Source organism: Callorhinchus milii, unplaced genomic scaffold, assembly GCF_018977255.1.
Source record: "Callorhinchus milii isolate IMCB2004 unplaced genomic scaffold, IMCB_Cmil_1.0 Scaffold8, whole genome shotgun sequence".
NCBI classification, from domain to species: Eukaryota; Metazoa; Chordata; class Chondrichthyes; order Chimaeriformes; family Callorhinchidae; genus Callorhinchus; species Callorhinchus milii.
This window is the reverse complement of record NW_024704749.1, coordinates 11234316-11250613: the sequence shown is the minus strand read 5'-3', so window position 1 is coordinate 11250613 and position 16298 is coordinate 11234316. Positions and strand designations below refer to the sequence as shown.

Genomic DNA, 16298 nt, shown 5'->3' with positions numbered 1-16298 from the left:
GCGGAAGCCACGGAAAGTGAAATTAACACTTGTTTTTCCCCGCACACACAGGAGATTTGAGCAGCGAATTATTCCACGTAAATGCCCGGATTGTCACAGCTCAGCGAACGATAAATATTTAAGTAAATTGCACAACGCACTACTTGTTTTTGCCACAGAGACAGTGTTGACAGAGGCTCTCGTTAGTGATCTGCGCTGTGTCACAGAGCCCTCTGGCAGTTGGTTAGAGTAACGCTCCTAAGGCCTCGCAAGCGAGAGGACGTGGGTTCAATTCCCGGGCGGAGCAAAACCTTAACAAGTTTCCTTACTCCGCACATACACACACACACAGTTTACCAACAGTGAGTAACGATACCCCTCCCCCAAAAAAACCACGTGGTCACTCAATCCACGGCTGTTAGCGGGACATCGCTGTGCGCAATTAGGGTGACACGCAGTCAATTCAAGTCAACGGCATATTCTGGGAAGAGCTTTGAAATGTCTCGACGATGTGATGAGACGTTAAATCAAATGCAAAGATTATTATTAATATATCCACTTTTGAACAGCGGAGCGTGTGGGGGGTGGGGGAGGGGGGGGAGGAGGGGGGGGGAGAGTGCCCTGTGAGTGAGTTAACCTCTCTGGACACAACCCTTACGTGAGGGGCGTTATATAAATGCAAGTTGTTGTTGATGTGCAACTAACCCTAACCCTCACTGAACATGACCTCCAGCCCATACAGACTCCATCTCCGGCACAAACAGCCCTGGGGGTGGGGGTGGGGGTTAAACCCAGTTTATTGGCTCTCTAACCAAACATGTGGTTCAGAAACCCTGTGTCACAACAACTAAACAGACACAGGCCAAACAGTGAGAGCTCAGAGCTCAGGCTGTCCCTCTCTCTGGGCTCAGACCAGTGGAGCTCAGACCAGTGGGGGCTCAGACCAGTGGAGCTCAGACCAGTGGGGGCTGAGACCAGTGGGGGCTGAGACCAGTGGGGGCTGAGACCAGTGGGGGCTGAGACCAGTGGGGGCTGAGACCAGTGGGGGCTGAGACCAGTGGGGGCTCAGACCAGTGGGGGCTGAGACCAGTGGGGGCTGAGACCAGTGGGGGCTGAGACCAGTGGGGGCTGAGACCAGTGGGGGCTGAGACCAGTGGGAGCTGAGACCAGTGGGGGCTGAGACCAGTGGGGGCTGAGACCAGTGGGGGCTGAGACCAGTGGGGGCTGAGACCAGTGGGAGCTCAGACCAGTGGGGGCTCAGACCAGTGGGAGCTCAGACCAGTGGGGGCTCAGACCAGTGGGAGCTCAGACCAGTGGGGGCTCAGACCAGTGGGGGCTGAGACCAGTGGGGGCTGAGACCAGTGGAGCTCAGACCAGTGGGGCTCAGACCAGTGGGGGCTCAGACCAGTGGGGGCTCAGACCAGTGGGGGCTGAGACCAGTGGAGCTCAGACCAGTGGGGGCTCAGACCAGTGGGGGCTCAGACCAGTGGAGCTCAGACCAGTGGGGGCTCAGACCAGTGGGGGCTGAGACCAGTGGAGCTCAGACCAGTGGAGCTCAGACCAGTGGGGGCTCAGACCAGTGGAGCTCAGACCAGTGAGGGCTCAGACCAGTGAGGGCTCAGACCAGTGGGGGCTCAGACCAGTGGGGGCTCAGAGCTCAGACTGTCCCTCTCTCTCCCTCTCTCTGGGCTCAGCTGCACAGACTGTATCGACGCTGTGGTGGTTGATTGTATGGGTCTGTGGTGCCATTGACCCCCGAGTGGGTGTAGGGGGTGAGTGTGAGTGTGTGAGTGTGTCGGGGTGAGTGTGAGTGTGTCGGGGGGGGGGGGGGAGTGTGAGTGTGTGAGGGGTGTGTGTGAGTGTGTGTGAGTGAGGGGGTGTGTGAGTGTGAGGGGTGTGTGTGTGAGGGGTGTGAGTGTGTGTGTGTGGGGGTGTGTGTGTGAGGGGGTGTGTGTGTGTGTGTGTGTGAGGGTGTGTGGTGTGTGTGAGTGTGTGGAGGTGTGTGTGTGTGTGAGGGGGTGTGTGAGTGTGTGTGTGTGAGGGGTGTGTGGGGGTGTGTGTGTGTGTGAGGGGTGTGTGTGTGTGTGTGAGGGGGTGTGTGAGTGTGTGTGTGAGGGGTGTGTGTGTGTGTGAGTGTGAGGGGTGTGTGTGTGAGGGGGTGTGTGAGTGTGTGTGTGAGGGGTGTGTGTGTGTGTGTGAGTGAGGGGGTGTGTGTGAGTGTGAGTGAGGGGGTGTGTGTGTGTGTGTGAGTGAGGGGGTGTGTGTGTGAGGGGGTGTGTGAGTGTGTGTGTGAGGGGTGTGTGTGTGTGTGTGAGTGAGGGTGTGTGTGTGAGTGTGAGTGAGGGGGTGTGTGTGTGTGTGAGTGAGGGTGTGTGGTGTGTGTGTGAGTGACCCCGGGGGTGTGTGTGTGTGAGTGACCCCGGGGGTGTGTGTGTGTGAGTGACCCCGGGGGTGTGTGTGTGTGAGTGAGGGGTGTGGTGTGTGTGTGAGTGAGGGGTGTGTGTGTGTGTGAGTGACCCCGGGGGTGTGTGTGTGTGTGTGAGTGTGAGGGGTGTGTGTGAGGGGGTGTGTGAATGTGAGTGTGTGTGTGTGAGGGGGTGTGTGTGTGTGTGAGGGGTGTGTGTGTGTGTGTGAGTGAGTGTGAGGGGTGTGTGTGTGTGTGAGTGTTGGGGGTGTGTGTGAGGGGGTGTGTGAGTGTGTGAGTGTGTGTGAGGGGGGGTGTGTGTGTGTGTGAGTGTGTGTGTGTGTGAGTGTGTGTGTGTGTCAGTGTGTGTGTTTGTTACATTGTGGCCTTTGGGCCCTGAACATTGTGTCGCTGTGTCTCATTGTTACTGTAACATCGGCGGCTCTGCGTTACAGTGTAACCCCTATATACAGCTTCACTGTGTGTCAGTGTGTGAGGGGGTGTGTTAGTGAGTGTGTCAGTGTGAGCGTGTGTGTGTTAGCGTGTGCGTGTCAGTGTGTGCGTGTCAGCGTGTTAGTGTCAGTGTGAGCGTGTGCGTGTCAGTGTGAGCGTGTGCGTGTTAGCGTGTGCGTGTCAGTGTGTGCGTGTCAGCGTGTTAGTGTCAGTGTGAGCGTGTGCGTGTCAGTGTGTGTGTCAGTGTGAGCGTGTGCGTGTCAGTGTGTGCGTGCCAGCGTGTTAGTGTCAGTGTGAGCGTGTGTGTGTCAGTGTGAGCGTGTGCGTGTCAGTGTGAGCGTTAGCGTGTGCGTGTGAGCGTGTGCGTGCGTGTCAGTGAGTGCGGTTGTTGACCCGGCACAGATGCAGACGCTGTGCCGCGCGGCCGGGACTCTCGTCGCCTCCATGTCCCGCAGACCGGTGGAGGTGTATTTTGACCTCCTGTCCCAGCCCTCCCGGGCCGTGCTGATCTTCCTCAGGGCCGCCGGCATCCCACACGTGGAGAGACCCGTGGCTCTGAGGAAAGGTGAGTCCTGGCGCTGTGTGTGTGTGTGTGTGTCTCCCCCCCCCCCCTCCAGACCAGACCAGACCAGCTCAGCTCAGCTCAGCTCAGCTCGGATTGCCTGACTTTGCAACAACAAACACAGGTTGGAGAAAGGCGGAGGCGGTGTATGTAGTGCAGTGCGTTCGCACTTGTACTTTGAATCCCTTCAAGCCCTGGGCCCCACCCTACAGGGTGTGTGTGTGTGTGTGTGTGTGTGTCTGGGGTGGGGGGGGGGGGCGGAGAGAGAGAGAGAGAGACAGTGAACTGGAGCCCAAAGTCCCCCTCCCCCTTGGCTTGGCTGGGAAATCTTCCTCGCTCAAGACCTTTCTCTTCGACCGTGCCTTCAGCTCCCCTCTCGACCCTCTACCCCCCTCCTCGCTCCCTCCCTCCCCTCGACCATTTCCCCCCACTGCTCGGGTCCCGACCCAACTGTCCAGCGCCTCGGGACGTCCTCCCGACGTGAAAGGCGCTCGATAAATGCAATCTTGTTGTTGTTGTTGTTGTTTATACACTCGCCCGGCTCCTGATAACTCATCGTTGAGAGCCCGTTTCCCCCGGGAGCGGCCAGTGATCGGGCGTTGTTCCCCCACTTGCTGCCGTCCCGAAGGGGAGAGGTTCGAGACCTTTTGGAAGCGGGAAATGCAGCCCCAGCTGCGCGTTAACGGTGGTTTCCTTCCCTCCGGTTCGGTGTGACCAGGAGAACAGAACAGCCCAGAGTTCGGCCGCCTCAACCCTATGCGTAAAGTGCCAGTGATTGTGGACAATGGGTTTGTTCTGACCGAGAGGTGAGTAAGAGAAATAATAATAATAATAATAATAATAAAATCCTGATAGCCTAGCCAGGGTGATCCAATAGGCAGCCAGCAGGCCAATAGCAACCCCCCCCCCCCAGCCATTTTATCTGACCCACCCTCTCCCTCTATAACCTAACATTAACATTAACATTATTATTATTATATAATCTGTAAATGTTATATTTCTGAAAGTGAAACTCAAAGATGTTGCTCGTGTGGCCCACGGAGGTTTCTTGAATAGGGCATCCGGCCCTCAGCAGCCAAAAGGTTGGACTGGCCTCCCCCCCCCCCCCCCCCACCCCCCACCCAGGCCATGTCAGACGTGGCGATGTTGCTGTGAAGTGTAGTGACTGTGTTTGTGGGTGCAAGGGAAATGGGCGGCTAAGACGTGTTTTCCACGCGCGCAGTGTGGCCATCCTAAAATACCTGGCCAGCACCTACGACGTTCCACAGAACTGGTACCCCCGGGACCCCCAGCGGAGGGCAAAGGTCGATGAATACATGGCCTGGCAACACCTTAACACCCGGATGAACACAGCCAAGGTCTTCATCTTCGAGGTGGGTAATTAACACGTCAGATAATAATAATAATCCTTGCATTTGATACGGGGCCTTTCACATCAGATGGGCTTGTCACGTCTCAAAGCGCTTCACAGGAGTCACTGTAAAGTGTAGTGACTGTGTCTGTAGGCTGTAACATACCACGAACAGCGGGTGACCGATTTTATTTGTGGGATTTGTCGGCCAGGACATCGAGAGAAACTCCCATCTCTTTTCGAGTAACCCCGTGGGAGATCTTTAACCTCCCCCTGAACAGGGCACAGACGGGAGTGGGGGGGGGGGGGAGAGTAAAGGAAGCTCAATTTAATGTCTCACCTAGGGGAGAATTTCGGGTCCTAGCTATCATCTTACCCGCGGACACAATGCATTCATACGCGACTGTGCCTTACCTCTGTGTGCGCGTCCGTCCAGGTTCTGATTCCCCAGATGACAAGCCAGCCGGTCGACGATCAGAAGGTGTCCAAGGCACTGAAAGATCTGGAGGGAACCTTGGACATGTTGGAGACCATGTTTCTCAAGGATAAGCCTTTCCTCTGTGGCGATGACCTCACCCTCGCGGATCTCCTGGCCATCTGTGAACTCATGCAGGTAATGATATTATAATAATAATGGATCGTAAATAATCTGCCGGGCAGCGAGGCGGGCAAGTATTCCCATTCGTAATTGTTCTGTGAACCTTCAGCCTCTGGGAGGGGATCGCGACGTTCTAAAGGAGCGACCGAAATTAGCGTCCTGGCGGAGCAGGGTGCAGTCGGCCCTGGGGAAGACATTCGAAGATGTCCACGCGATTGTGTACCGGCTGAGAAACAAGTCCAGGCTGTGAGTGCCAGTCGGCAGAGCCGGGCCTCGCGGTACATCTGCTGCGAGTGTGGTCGGGTCGTGGGCGGTTTAACCAGCCGAGGGACTCGGGACGTGCTTAAAAGCAATCGTTTCTTTTCAAGTTGCCGTCCAACCCGGTGGACGCGGGTTTAGCTGGGACTGATTTAATTCTGTTCAACTTGAGGAACGTTGCTCTACTAATTTGGTTAATTAAACCTGAACCAGACATGTACTCAATTAATAAGTGCCAGCTTATATATAGTGGTGAAACTTTTAAGAATTACTAAACCAGGGCACAATCTAGCGTTGGGGGCTGACAGCAGATTTAACGTCAGAAAATTCAAATCCGAAGGGCAATTTTTTGCTAACGCACGAATGAATAAAATGGTTAAAACTTTGTATAATTCTCTCCTGTAAAAGTGTCATCGATTCCAGGCTTGAAATCAAAAAAGATGTATTTTGCCACATTACGTTGTAAAGAGAGTGATCTTTCTTTCTTCCCTCAAAATGAAGGAACGTATTTAGCTGAACGTATTAACCTCAAACCAACCTCTTAGTCCTTGTGATTCCCAATCTGTCCGGAGGAAATGTTTTGATTAAAACCTGTTCTGAAAAAACCCTGCGGGGCAAATTGGTTGCTGCATTCACCTGCAAAATACACAAGACACTGTACTCTGCAGTATATCCTGCAAAGCGCTTTGAGGTATCTTGACAACAGTCTGGCAAGCTTTCCTGCTGCTTGTCCAGCGAGGACCACCCTACCTGTTAGGGTTCTGGCTTACGTACTTGAACAGACAGACAGGACTCAATACCAATTGACATTTATTCACAGTGGTCAGAGAGAGTTGCTGTAACAAACAGATTCACACAGACAACTTGAAAGGCTCAGGAAATATTTAATTCTGCTGTGCTTTGGGCTACACCAGCGACTGATTTGGGTTAGGTAAGCAAAAGTACTGATTTGAAACCTCTCCTAATACATCTCCTTACAAAATCTGATTTCTATATTTTAAAAAAATGCCACAGGATCTTAACGACCACTTTAACAAACATTATTCTTGTATGTGTGTGTGTGTATATATATATATGTGTATATATATATATATATATTATGTAAATATATATAGATATAATCACCCTTTAAAGCTGATCTTATGGGTATCCCCATATGCTGTTGTAACTTGAGTCAGGGGATTGAATAAGACCTCTTACTGTAAACCCTAATAACTCGACTCTGGCTGGCTTAAATAGTCACTACCACTTAGGCCGGGGCGGTCTAACCTTTTGGCTGTCGAGGGCTGGATGTTGAGAAATGCCTGTGGGCCGCATGAGCAATATATTATCCTGGTTGTCCAATTCCGCTGCCGGGCACAGCCTGAGTTACCATCTCCTGATTGGCTCAGGGCCTGCGCGTCTCCCGTATTTACGGGTCGGAAGTTGGAAATGGTCCGTGGGCCGGATGCGGCCCGCGGGCCGTCAGTTGGACAACACTTGATTTAATTCCGCATTTATCACCAATGCAGATAGCACAAGTCACTGAGCCCCCTCTCACGCTTGGGAGTGATGAGTTATCAGGGGTTTACCGTATTGCAACGAAAGTGACACAAACCTCACAGTGAGGCAGCAATTAAAGAGGGGGGTGGGGGTGGGCACGGAATCCCCCCCACCCCAATCACACACACACACACACACACAAGATTTTGAAAAACAAGTCTCAAAAAAGCATCTGTAATCATTGATCGGGTCAATAGCATTTCACTGCACAGCATCTTAGCAGATTCCAGTGTTTGCAAGTTCAACACTTAAAGCTCCTTTTTAAGCGTCTCTCGATCTACAGCAAAATTTCTCCCATCGGAAATGGTGCACAGCATCGCATTCCGGACGTACGAGCGCGTTTTAAAAAAAAGTAGAAAATTAAATTAAGTACAAAAAATGCACGACTCCGCCTCTGGCGGACTCCCGGAACGGGTCTGGTCGGGAACGTTTAGGAACGAGCACTCGCGTGCGTGGAACAAGGCAGCAAAAAAAAAAATGGACGATCCTGCAGGTAAAAATGGACCCTACCCGCCCACGGTAAAAGATACACAGTGTTTCCCTCCGTGCACACACACACACAACTACATCACGTCCTTTAGCCCCTCTGTGGTTTTGGTGCGAGACGTGCGTTTCAGGCGTTTAGTGAGGGGGGGGGCGTCATCTTCACGGGGCCTTTTCATGCTGGTTGACGGCTGTGGACAGCAACAACAACAAATTACACTTGTATAGCGCCTTTCACGACCCAGAGCGCTGGATGCAAAAAATAAACTAAAAAAAAAGGAAAATTGTCATTCAGTCACTACATTTTTCCTCAAGCCCCGTGAAGCGCTTTGGTACGTCCCTCTCTCAAGACTATGTGACTCCCAAGACCCAAGTTGGGGCTTGACCCCACAACCATGCGACTCGAGAGGCAGGAGTGCTACCAACCGAGCCAGGCCGACACAGTCTTCTGCAACGGCACCCGTATAAAGGCAGCAAGAGACCGAAACTGTCCCTCGAGCCGAGCCTCCTCTTACCTGTTCCGTTACACTTGGCGGCAACATCAGCTCGCGCTCAGGATACATCAGCTGCCTTGCTTTCCTCTTCACTTCTTCATCCTAACGTCAAAGGTCAATGGTATTAGTGATCTCGCCGGTCGGGCAGATTACAAGGTTGCAGGGAATCCCAGGCACAGTTAGAATTCTCGTCCCGGGTGTGCAAAACACCCACTGCGCTGCCCACCTAGTTGCTTCACTTCCTTTGCTTAAGGAAGCCATAGATTTCCAACCAAGCTCAGGAACATAGGAACAGGAGGAGGTCATTCAGCCCCTCGAGCCTGTTCCGCTATTCTACTAGATCACAGGTGATCTGTATCTCAACTCCAATTACCCACCTTCGTCCCATATCCCTTGATACCCTGACCTAACAAACATCTGTCCACCTCAGTCCTGTAAATTTCCATTGATCGAGCATCCACAGCCGTTTGGGGGAGAGAGTTCCAGATATCCACTCCCCTTTGCGTGAAAAACTCCCTCCTGATTTCACTCCAAATTGGCCTGGCTCTTAATTTTAAGATGATGCCCCCCTTGTTCTGGATTCCCCCACCCACCAAAGGAAATAGTTTCTCTGTAGCTACCCTGGCAAAACCCTTTATCATATTAAAGACCGCAATCAGATCACCCCTCAACCTTCTAAATTCAAGGGAATACAGACCAAGCTTATGCAACCTGTCCTCGTAATTTAACCCTTTATTATTATTAATAATAATTATTATTATTATTAATCTCTGGTATCATTTTGGTGAACCTACGCTGCACCCCCTCCAGGGCCAATATATCTTTCCTTAGGTGCGGTACCCAAAACTGAACACAATCTCCAGATGGGGGTCAGTGGTTAAACCCACTGGTTTAGCCACTTGATCAGTGAAACAATACTGGCCGTGAAGCTTTAGAGCAATCGCTACCTGAATCCACGGGTGATTAAGAGCTTCGTTTGGTGAAAGCCTCTTTTCTGGGTCCACATTGAGAAGCTTCTTCACCAGGTCCTTTGCTAAGTGAGAGAAGTACAAATATTTCAGTAGAGGAGGGAGGCTTCCACATGTGAAGGGCTCTATACAAATACAAGTTGTTGTAGGAGAGCGGATGATGATAAGAGTTGGGGTGGGGGGGGGGGGGGTGAGGAAGAGGGAAGACGCCGACATTGTAAGATGGCGAGTTGCTAATTATGAGCTCTTGTTTTTGAAAATAGACAGCAAGTTAGAAAAGTTAGAAGCTGAGAGGCAGACCCAAGTGAAGAAAGTTTAGAAGACTAGAGACAGTGGATAATAGCTCATTTATCATGATCACCACCCTCATATATAGCAATAATAAAGGAAAAGGACACACCCAAACAAAACAGGCCATGTTTGAACCATGTGCATACCCATCTCCGAGACATGTCCCCAGCAGCTTGGGATGAAGGTGTAATGGCCTTTTATAATTTGGTCACTCAGTGACATGCTCTCAATCTGATCGCTAAAGGGTGGATACCCACCCAAGCTAAGAGAGAGAATGGTAAACAGTTAAACAGTGTCCGATTCACCAGCGCAAGTCAACACCCAATTGACAGAGAAGTTATGGTTACATACATCGGCAAATTATTTCAAATGAAAAAAATTCCACCCCTGCCTCCTCAACCCACCAAGACCTTCTTTAAACAAAGTCAGGAAACAGAATTAATACATAACTAATTATAATAAACAGGTAAACAATACCTATGTACAATTCTCGGGGATCCCGTGGCGCTATTGGAAAAGGGAAGGGAGTTTCTCTCTCTCGGTGTTCTGACCAACAATCCCTGGCCAAATAAAAATTGGTCGCTGAATCCACGCCTGTTTGTGGGGACGCTGCTGTGCGCAATTGGCTGCCGGGTTTCGCCCACAAAATATACAGTCAATTCACTTGACAGTATACTCTGTGAAGCGCTTTGAGCCGTGTCGACGTGATAAGGCGCTATATATAATAATCCTTGCATTTGATACCGTAGCTTATCACGTCTTCAAGAGTCTCAAAGCACTTCACAGAATATACTGTGAAGTGAATTGACTGTATATTTTGTGGGGGAAACACGGCAGCCAATTGCACACATCAAGGAAAGGGACTCACCATATAAACAGTATAACCCCCAGACTCCAGCAATCCACAGCTTTGCTGTAACTGCCCATCCCAGCAGTCAGGAGCACTTCTGGTGCGAGGTAAGTGGGCGTCCCACACAGTGTCTTCATCAGTGAAGTCTCCCCAACGATCTTCGCCAAACCAAAATCTGTAATCTTCCCCCACACACAAAAAAAATCACAAGCACTCGTTTTAACTGTCAGGTCTCCTAAAGTGCTTGCGTTACTAAACTGAGATCGTAATTAATTATTTCTTTTTGCTAAGCTGCTCTTGGAAAACATTCCTGTCAAAAATCGATACGATTATTACATCCACAATAAGCTTTAGTGCCTTGCAGAAGTTAACACTTCTTTTAATTTGAATACAAGTTTGCGTTTAAAACGAATACGGTCCTCAATCTGACCTGCGGAAATGCTGTTGCCAAGCGAGAAAACTGGTAACTCTTCTCTATGTGAGCAAAATAAATGCCCCAAACATAGCATTTTCTTATCAATATCCAGCATAAACCTATTCCCACCAATACTTTCGCCAGCAGACGGCAGCAAACTACAGCAGAATCACTTACCTTTATAAGGGAGCTCTCCTCGCCAGTTGCAATTAACACGTTCTCTGGTTTGAGGTCTCTGTGTGTGATGTTATTATTGTGAAGATACTGTAAAACAGAGAGAACACGTTAAGAGGGGGCAACCAACAACAGTTTCCCTCCCCTTGGCCTTCTCAGTATTTCAACCTATTCACCCTCCAATATCACCTCCAGTTCAACTCTATCTCTGGGAAAGAGGCTTCCCTCTCACCAGAATGATGATTAGACATGGTGACCTGGGGGTGGGAGCCAAGGTAGGGGGGTGTGTGGGGAAGAGGGGTAAAGGTGACCGAAAATGCAATCAACGAGGTTGGTCTTGAACGAGCGAACAAGGACTTGCCATCAGGCCAATGTACCAATGGAGCTTGGCTGCCCACGTCAGTTTAAAAGCACAAAGAAATGCATCAACGATAGAGGTGACCTACTTGCACAGCAAGCAGCATTTGGTAGAAGAACAGTTTGGCAGTCTGCTCCTTCAGTTTGGCGCAGGACACAACCCGATCAAAAAGCTCCCCGCCTTCCATTCTGTAAAGAGATTCGATCACAGGCAACTTTTGTACCTTTATGTACAACTTACGACTAATAATAATAATCTTTACATTATTGAGACGTCTCAAAACGCTTCACAGAATACACTGTAAAGTGAAGTGACTAAGCAGGATGTGTCCGTCCGGGGGGGAGAGAGAGAGAGAGCGCATTCCATTCCAACCATCTCTCTTCGGGATTTCCATGTGTAGATGGGAGGCCTGGAATTCTCAGTTGGGTTTGGAGACTCTTAAGCAACGGTGATGGGTTTCCATGTGTATCAGACACCCACCCGGCCGACCACAAAGAATAAAAAAAACTCTCTCAAATTTTGATAATTACCACAAAAAAACGAAAAACAAAGCAAAAACTTTGAGAAAGGAGCTGAGAGAAACTTACAATTCCAAGATAAGATAGAAGCAATCTTCGAAGTTAAACACCTCCTCGATCTTGATTATGCAAGGCTTAAACAAAGATCAAGATGGAGTTAACAGATATACATAGAACCATCGACAGTTACAGCACAGGCCCATCATGTCTGTGCTGGCTCTTTTACGACCCATTGACTCACTTCTCATAACCCTGCAGTTGACTCATTTTTAGATAATTATCTACTTTCCTGTTGAAAGGTTATGTGGATTCTGCCTCAACCAGGATCCCAGCAGCACTCTTACCACACTTGCTCGCTGTGTGTGAAAAACATTCTCTTGAACTCCCCATTTGCTAACCATCTTAACTTGATGCCCCTCTAGCCACTGATTCACGGACCAATGGAAATAATTTGTCCCTACTGACTATTAAAACCCAACGTAAAGACCTCAATCAGGTTATTCCTCAACCTTCTTTGTTCCAACGTAAAAAGTCACACTTGTTTAATACTGTCCATCATAAGGAAAATAAACAAATATGCAATTTCAGTTACTTACATGGTCCAACATTTTTAGGATCTTAATTTCCGTCGCATCGTTTGAAACTTTATCCTGTATAAGCAAAGTTCATTGTTATAATAATAATGATCCTGGCATTTGATATAGCATCTTATTATGTTTCAAAGTGTTTTACAGAATATATTGTAATGTGTAGTGAATGTGTTTTGTGAGCGAAATGCGGCAGCCAATTGCGTACAGCAGTGATTTATTTATGAAGAGATTATTAGTCCTGGAAAAGTAATCTGCCAACCGACTAACAACCGAGTTCCTAATTACTGCTAGGTAAACAGAGGAGAGTGGAGTAAGGAAACTTGCCGAAGGTTTTGCTCCACCCGGGAATCGAACCTATTATGACAGCTAAAGCACGGTTACGTGAGATACACTTACTCCTCTTTCAGCAACAAGTGCTGCAAATTTCAGTTTACGTACAATCTTCACAGCCACTTTCTTGCAGTTTTCCTTTCCAAACGCTAGTCTCACTTCTCCACAAACACCCCTGCAACACACAGTGACTCTATTTAACAAGAAATCATTGCACGTTAGAATTTCCAGGTGCCAAGCCAGCACTGTTAAGCACCTTGAGATGTCCTGCCGATGTGAAAGGCGCTATATAAAATATAAAACACATTAAATATAAATTTGTAATTAAACGTATTAAATATGGTGATGGGGAGAGGGCAAGGGACGAGCAGGGTGGAACCCAAACTGGAGGGGATCGAGTAGCGAGTGGAGGGAGAGGTGTGAGCAAATCAGTTAATGACACTGACACTCAAACAGTTACAACAACAAAACTTTTTTTTAACCATATATTATGCATATATATATATACATATAAAAAAAGCTACTTACGAGCCAAGCGTCCTTGAGAGGATGTATTTATCCCTGAATTCTTTAGGAAGATCTGACTGATCATCCGTCGTAAGGTCAGAAAAGACAAAAACTGGAAAACAAAGATCGACTCACTTGCGTCAGTCTTCATTAACCAAAAACAAAGAGTTTCTGCGACCCACAATGTTCCGATAGCAAAGTTGACGAAACACTTTGAGACGTATCGGTGACATGATAAGGCACAATATCAAATGAAAGGATTATTATTATTATTGACATTCAGAACTGGGTTTGCCTTAAAGTATTAAATCTTTGCCATATCTCTAAAGCTAAACCATATCTCTTTTCTACAAGGCCTCTGTAACAGAGGAAAACGACATCAGAGTCAAAGCGCTGTGATCAACAACAAATAATTATACAGTGCCTTTCATGTCGGGAGCTGAAATAATAATAATAATCCCTGCATTTGACACAGCACCCATTCACGTCTTCGAAACGTCTCAAAGCGCTTCACAGGATATACTGTAAAGTGATTTGACTGTATATTTTGTGGGCAAAACGCGGCAGCCAATTGCGCACAGCAGCGTCCCCACAAACAGTCGGGGATTGAAGTGACCGATTTATATTTTTTTTTTGGAGGAGTTTATACGAATTACTGGTTAAATCAAAAGTGGCCCGCCAACCATTCGCACTAGTCTAGGCGAGTCCACATTAAATTAATGTTTTGTGTCCCGTGGCTACTGAGTGGCGATGTTGGTGGTATGGCCATACGTCGTGAAAATATTCAATCAGGAATATGTACGTGGTTGGCCGACCAAAAAAAAAACACACTTAAAAAGTTGGGAAGGTTTCTCACCTTTGTGCGTGGGAAGATTAATCGCGATTTCATCGTTATTGTTCAGTGGCAGACGCTTATTTTTCCCAATTAATCGGCCGTTCAGGAAGGTGCCATTAAAACTGTGATCTTCAATAAACACTAAAAACTTATTTCCGGGGCCTTTTTCCTTGAAAGGAGAGAAGTGCAGGATGAGGTTATGTAAAAAGGGATCTTAAAAAGATAAAAGCCCAATTGAATTGAGGACGCAAGACCAGCTTGATAGGGACACTGCAGGAAATAAGAAATAGTATATTTTAATAATAATTTGCATCGTTGAGAACAACAACATTACATTTATAAAGCGCTTTTCACGTTGGGAGGACAATCAGTGTTTCGGACCCAATCTGGGGGTAGGGATCGGAGAGGGATCAACGTCTCAGAACTGGCTATACTTTAAAGTGCAGTGACGGAGTATTTTGTGGTTGAAATGTAAGGACTGAAAGCACACACACGCACACACCAAACCTGACCAAAAGGCTTCAAGGTTTAATTACAACAACTTGGATGTATATAGCGCTCTTCACGTGGGGTAGTGTCCCGGACACTTGTAAACTTCATCCTAATAGAGTCCATTTACTTACTCGGATTATTCTGCAATGCTTTTTGCTGTAGGATTTAAAATCCTCGGTTCTCTTTAACGCAGCCCGATCAAAACTGTAGTCACACATCCTGTCACGACCAAACCAATACTCATCTTTCACACAGTCTGTGAGAGAGACAGACGGAGAGAGAGCGATAAAGAGACCGTTCATTCATTCATTTATGGAAGAACTGGTTTGATTAGTTTAAACTTGTGGACTAACTGATCAGTGCGTCCTCCTCCCTCTCGCTCGCTCTCAGAACATAAGAATTTCTAGGCAAAACAAGACCAATGTCCAGCCAGTTCACCTTCCACCATCTTGGCAGTTGTTTGGACGTGTCATGTCCCAAACTGTATTATTATAAGCCCTGGAAAAGTAATCTGCCAACCGACTAACAACCGGGTTCCTACTTACTGCTAAACAGGGGCGCGTGCGTGGAGCAAAAACTTGCTTAACATTTCCCGGGAATCGAACCCAGGTCCTCTCGCTTGTGAGGCGAGTGCTCTAAACACTGAACTGCAGAACTCTCTCTCTCTCTCTCTCTCTATATATATATATATACACACACACACATATATATATATATATATAATTTTTTTTACCAAGTTTCGAAAATCCCTTCCGCAGTGCCCAAAGGCGTCCCCAAGGCTGAGGTTCTTCTGGCTCTGGCTCTTCGTAGACGGTGTCCTGTGTGGGGATGGTACTTGCTGAGGAGGCACTGCTGGAGGTTGGCCCACTGGAGTTGGGCTGAGACTGAGATTGGGATTGAGACTGGGACTGGGTTTGGGACTGAGACTGGGACTGGGTTTGGGACTGAGACTGGGACTGAGTAGCCTCACCACTACTACTAATGCAACTGCTCTCCCTGGACATTATAGCGCCGACCGCTTAAAAATTTTACCGATCACCAAAAAAAAAGGGAGGTTTTTTTTTTGCAACAGCAAAAAACTTTCTAAACACCACAGGTAGACAGACGTGTCCCCCCACCTCCCTCTCCTAATCTAAAACGTTTGACACAGATGTGCAAACTATGTTAAGTCTCACCGGGGCTCAGAATTGTGCAAATGGCTCAGTACAAACAACCCCCATGTGCTGCTTATGTTCAGGTGAGTGGGCTTTCTGGGCAGGTGGGGGGGAGTGGGGGGCGGTCAAATCCGGCTCAAACTCTGGAAATAAAGTGCAAATAAACCACCTCCTCCAGAAAAAAAAAGAGGAAATATTGACCTCAGAAACAGTAAAATCCCTCCTTCCCTCGCACTCTGTCTCCCTCTCTTCTTTCTCTCCCCTCTCACCCTCTCTTCATTCTCCTCTATCTTCCACCTACCTCTCCTCTCCTCACTCTTTCTTTCCCCTACTTCTTTCCCCCCCACTCTCTCTCTCACTCCCCTCTCCCCCCTCACTCTCTCCCTTCCCCCTCACTCTCTTCCCCTCACTCTTCCCTCACTCTCTCTCTCCCCCCACTCTCTCTTCCCCCTCACTCTCTTTCCTCCTCTCTCCCCCCTCACTCTCCCCCCTCACTCTCTCCCCCCTCACTCTCTTCCCCTCTCTCTCCCCCCTCACTCTCCTCCCTCACTCTCTTCCCCCTCACTCTCTCCCCCCTCACTCTCTTCCCCTCTCTCTCCCCCCTCACTCTCTCTTCCCCCTCACTCTCTCTCCTCCTCTCTCCCCCCTCACTCTCTCCCCCCTCACTCTCTTCCCTCACTCTCTCCCCCTCA

The 16298-nt window shown here is 48.6% G+C and overlaps 2 protein-coding genes across 4 annotated transcripts; one reads left to right on the top strand and one right to left on the bottom strand.

Moving 5' to 3' along the window:
* The first annotated feature begins 1558 nt into the window (after nucleotides 1–1558).
* Nucleotides 1559–6203, top strand: gstt2 (glutathione S-transferase theta 2). 2 transcript variants are annotated; one of them, XM_042337134.1, is made up of 6 exons: nucleotides 1559–1751; nucleotides 3239–3401; nucleotides 4117–4204; nucleotides 4621–4771; nucleotides 5186–5362; nucleotides 5457–6060. In XM_042337134.1, exons 2-6 carry the CDS (start codon nucleotides 3239–3241, stop codon nucleotides 5595–5597), a joined length of 720 nt encoding a protein of 239 aa, XP_042193068.1. In that variant the 5' UTR covers nucleotides 1559–1751; the 3' UTR covers nucleotides 5598–6060.
* A 472-nt stretch (nucleotides 6204–6675) lies between these two features.
* chek2 (checkpoint kinase 2) lies at nucleotides 6676–15869 on the bottom strand. Of its 2 annotated transcripts, XM_007901819.2 has the most exons (14): nucleotides 15186–15869; nucleotides 14584–14708; nucleotides 13982–14129; nucleotides 13147–13237; nucleotides 12685–12793; nucleotides 12295–12348; nucleotides 11768–11832; nucleotides 11269–11368; nucleotides 10826–10912; nucleotides 10252–10415; nucleotides 9530–9645; nucleotides 9072–9157; nucleotides 8146–8226; nucleotides 6676–7821 (listed from the first exon to the last, which is right to left on the bottom strand). In XM_007901819.2, the coding sequence occupies exons 1-14, from the start codon at nucleotides 15454–15456 to the stop codon at nucleotides 7711–7713; spliced, it is 1608 nt and encodes a 535-aa protein (XP_007900010.1). In that variant the 5' UTR covers nucleotides 15457–15869; the 3' UTR covers nucleotides 6676–7710. The 2 variants fall into 2 exon arrangements, with proteins under 2 accessions (XP_007900010.1, XP_007900011.1); XM_007901820.2 differs by lacking the exons at nucleotides 13982–14129; nucleotides 14584–14708.
* Between the last annotated feature and the right edge of the window lie 429 nt (nucleotides 15870–16298).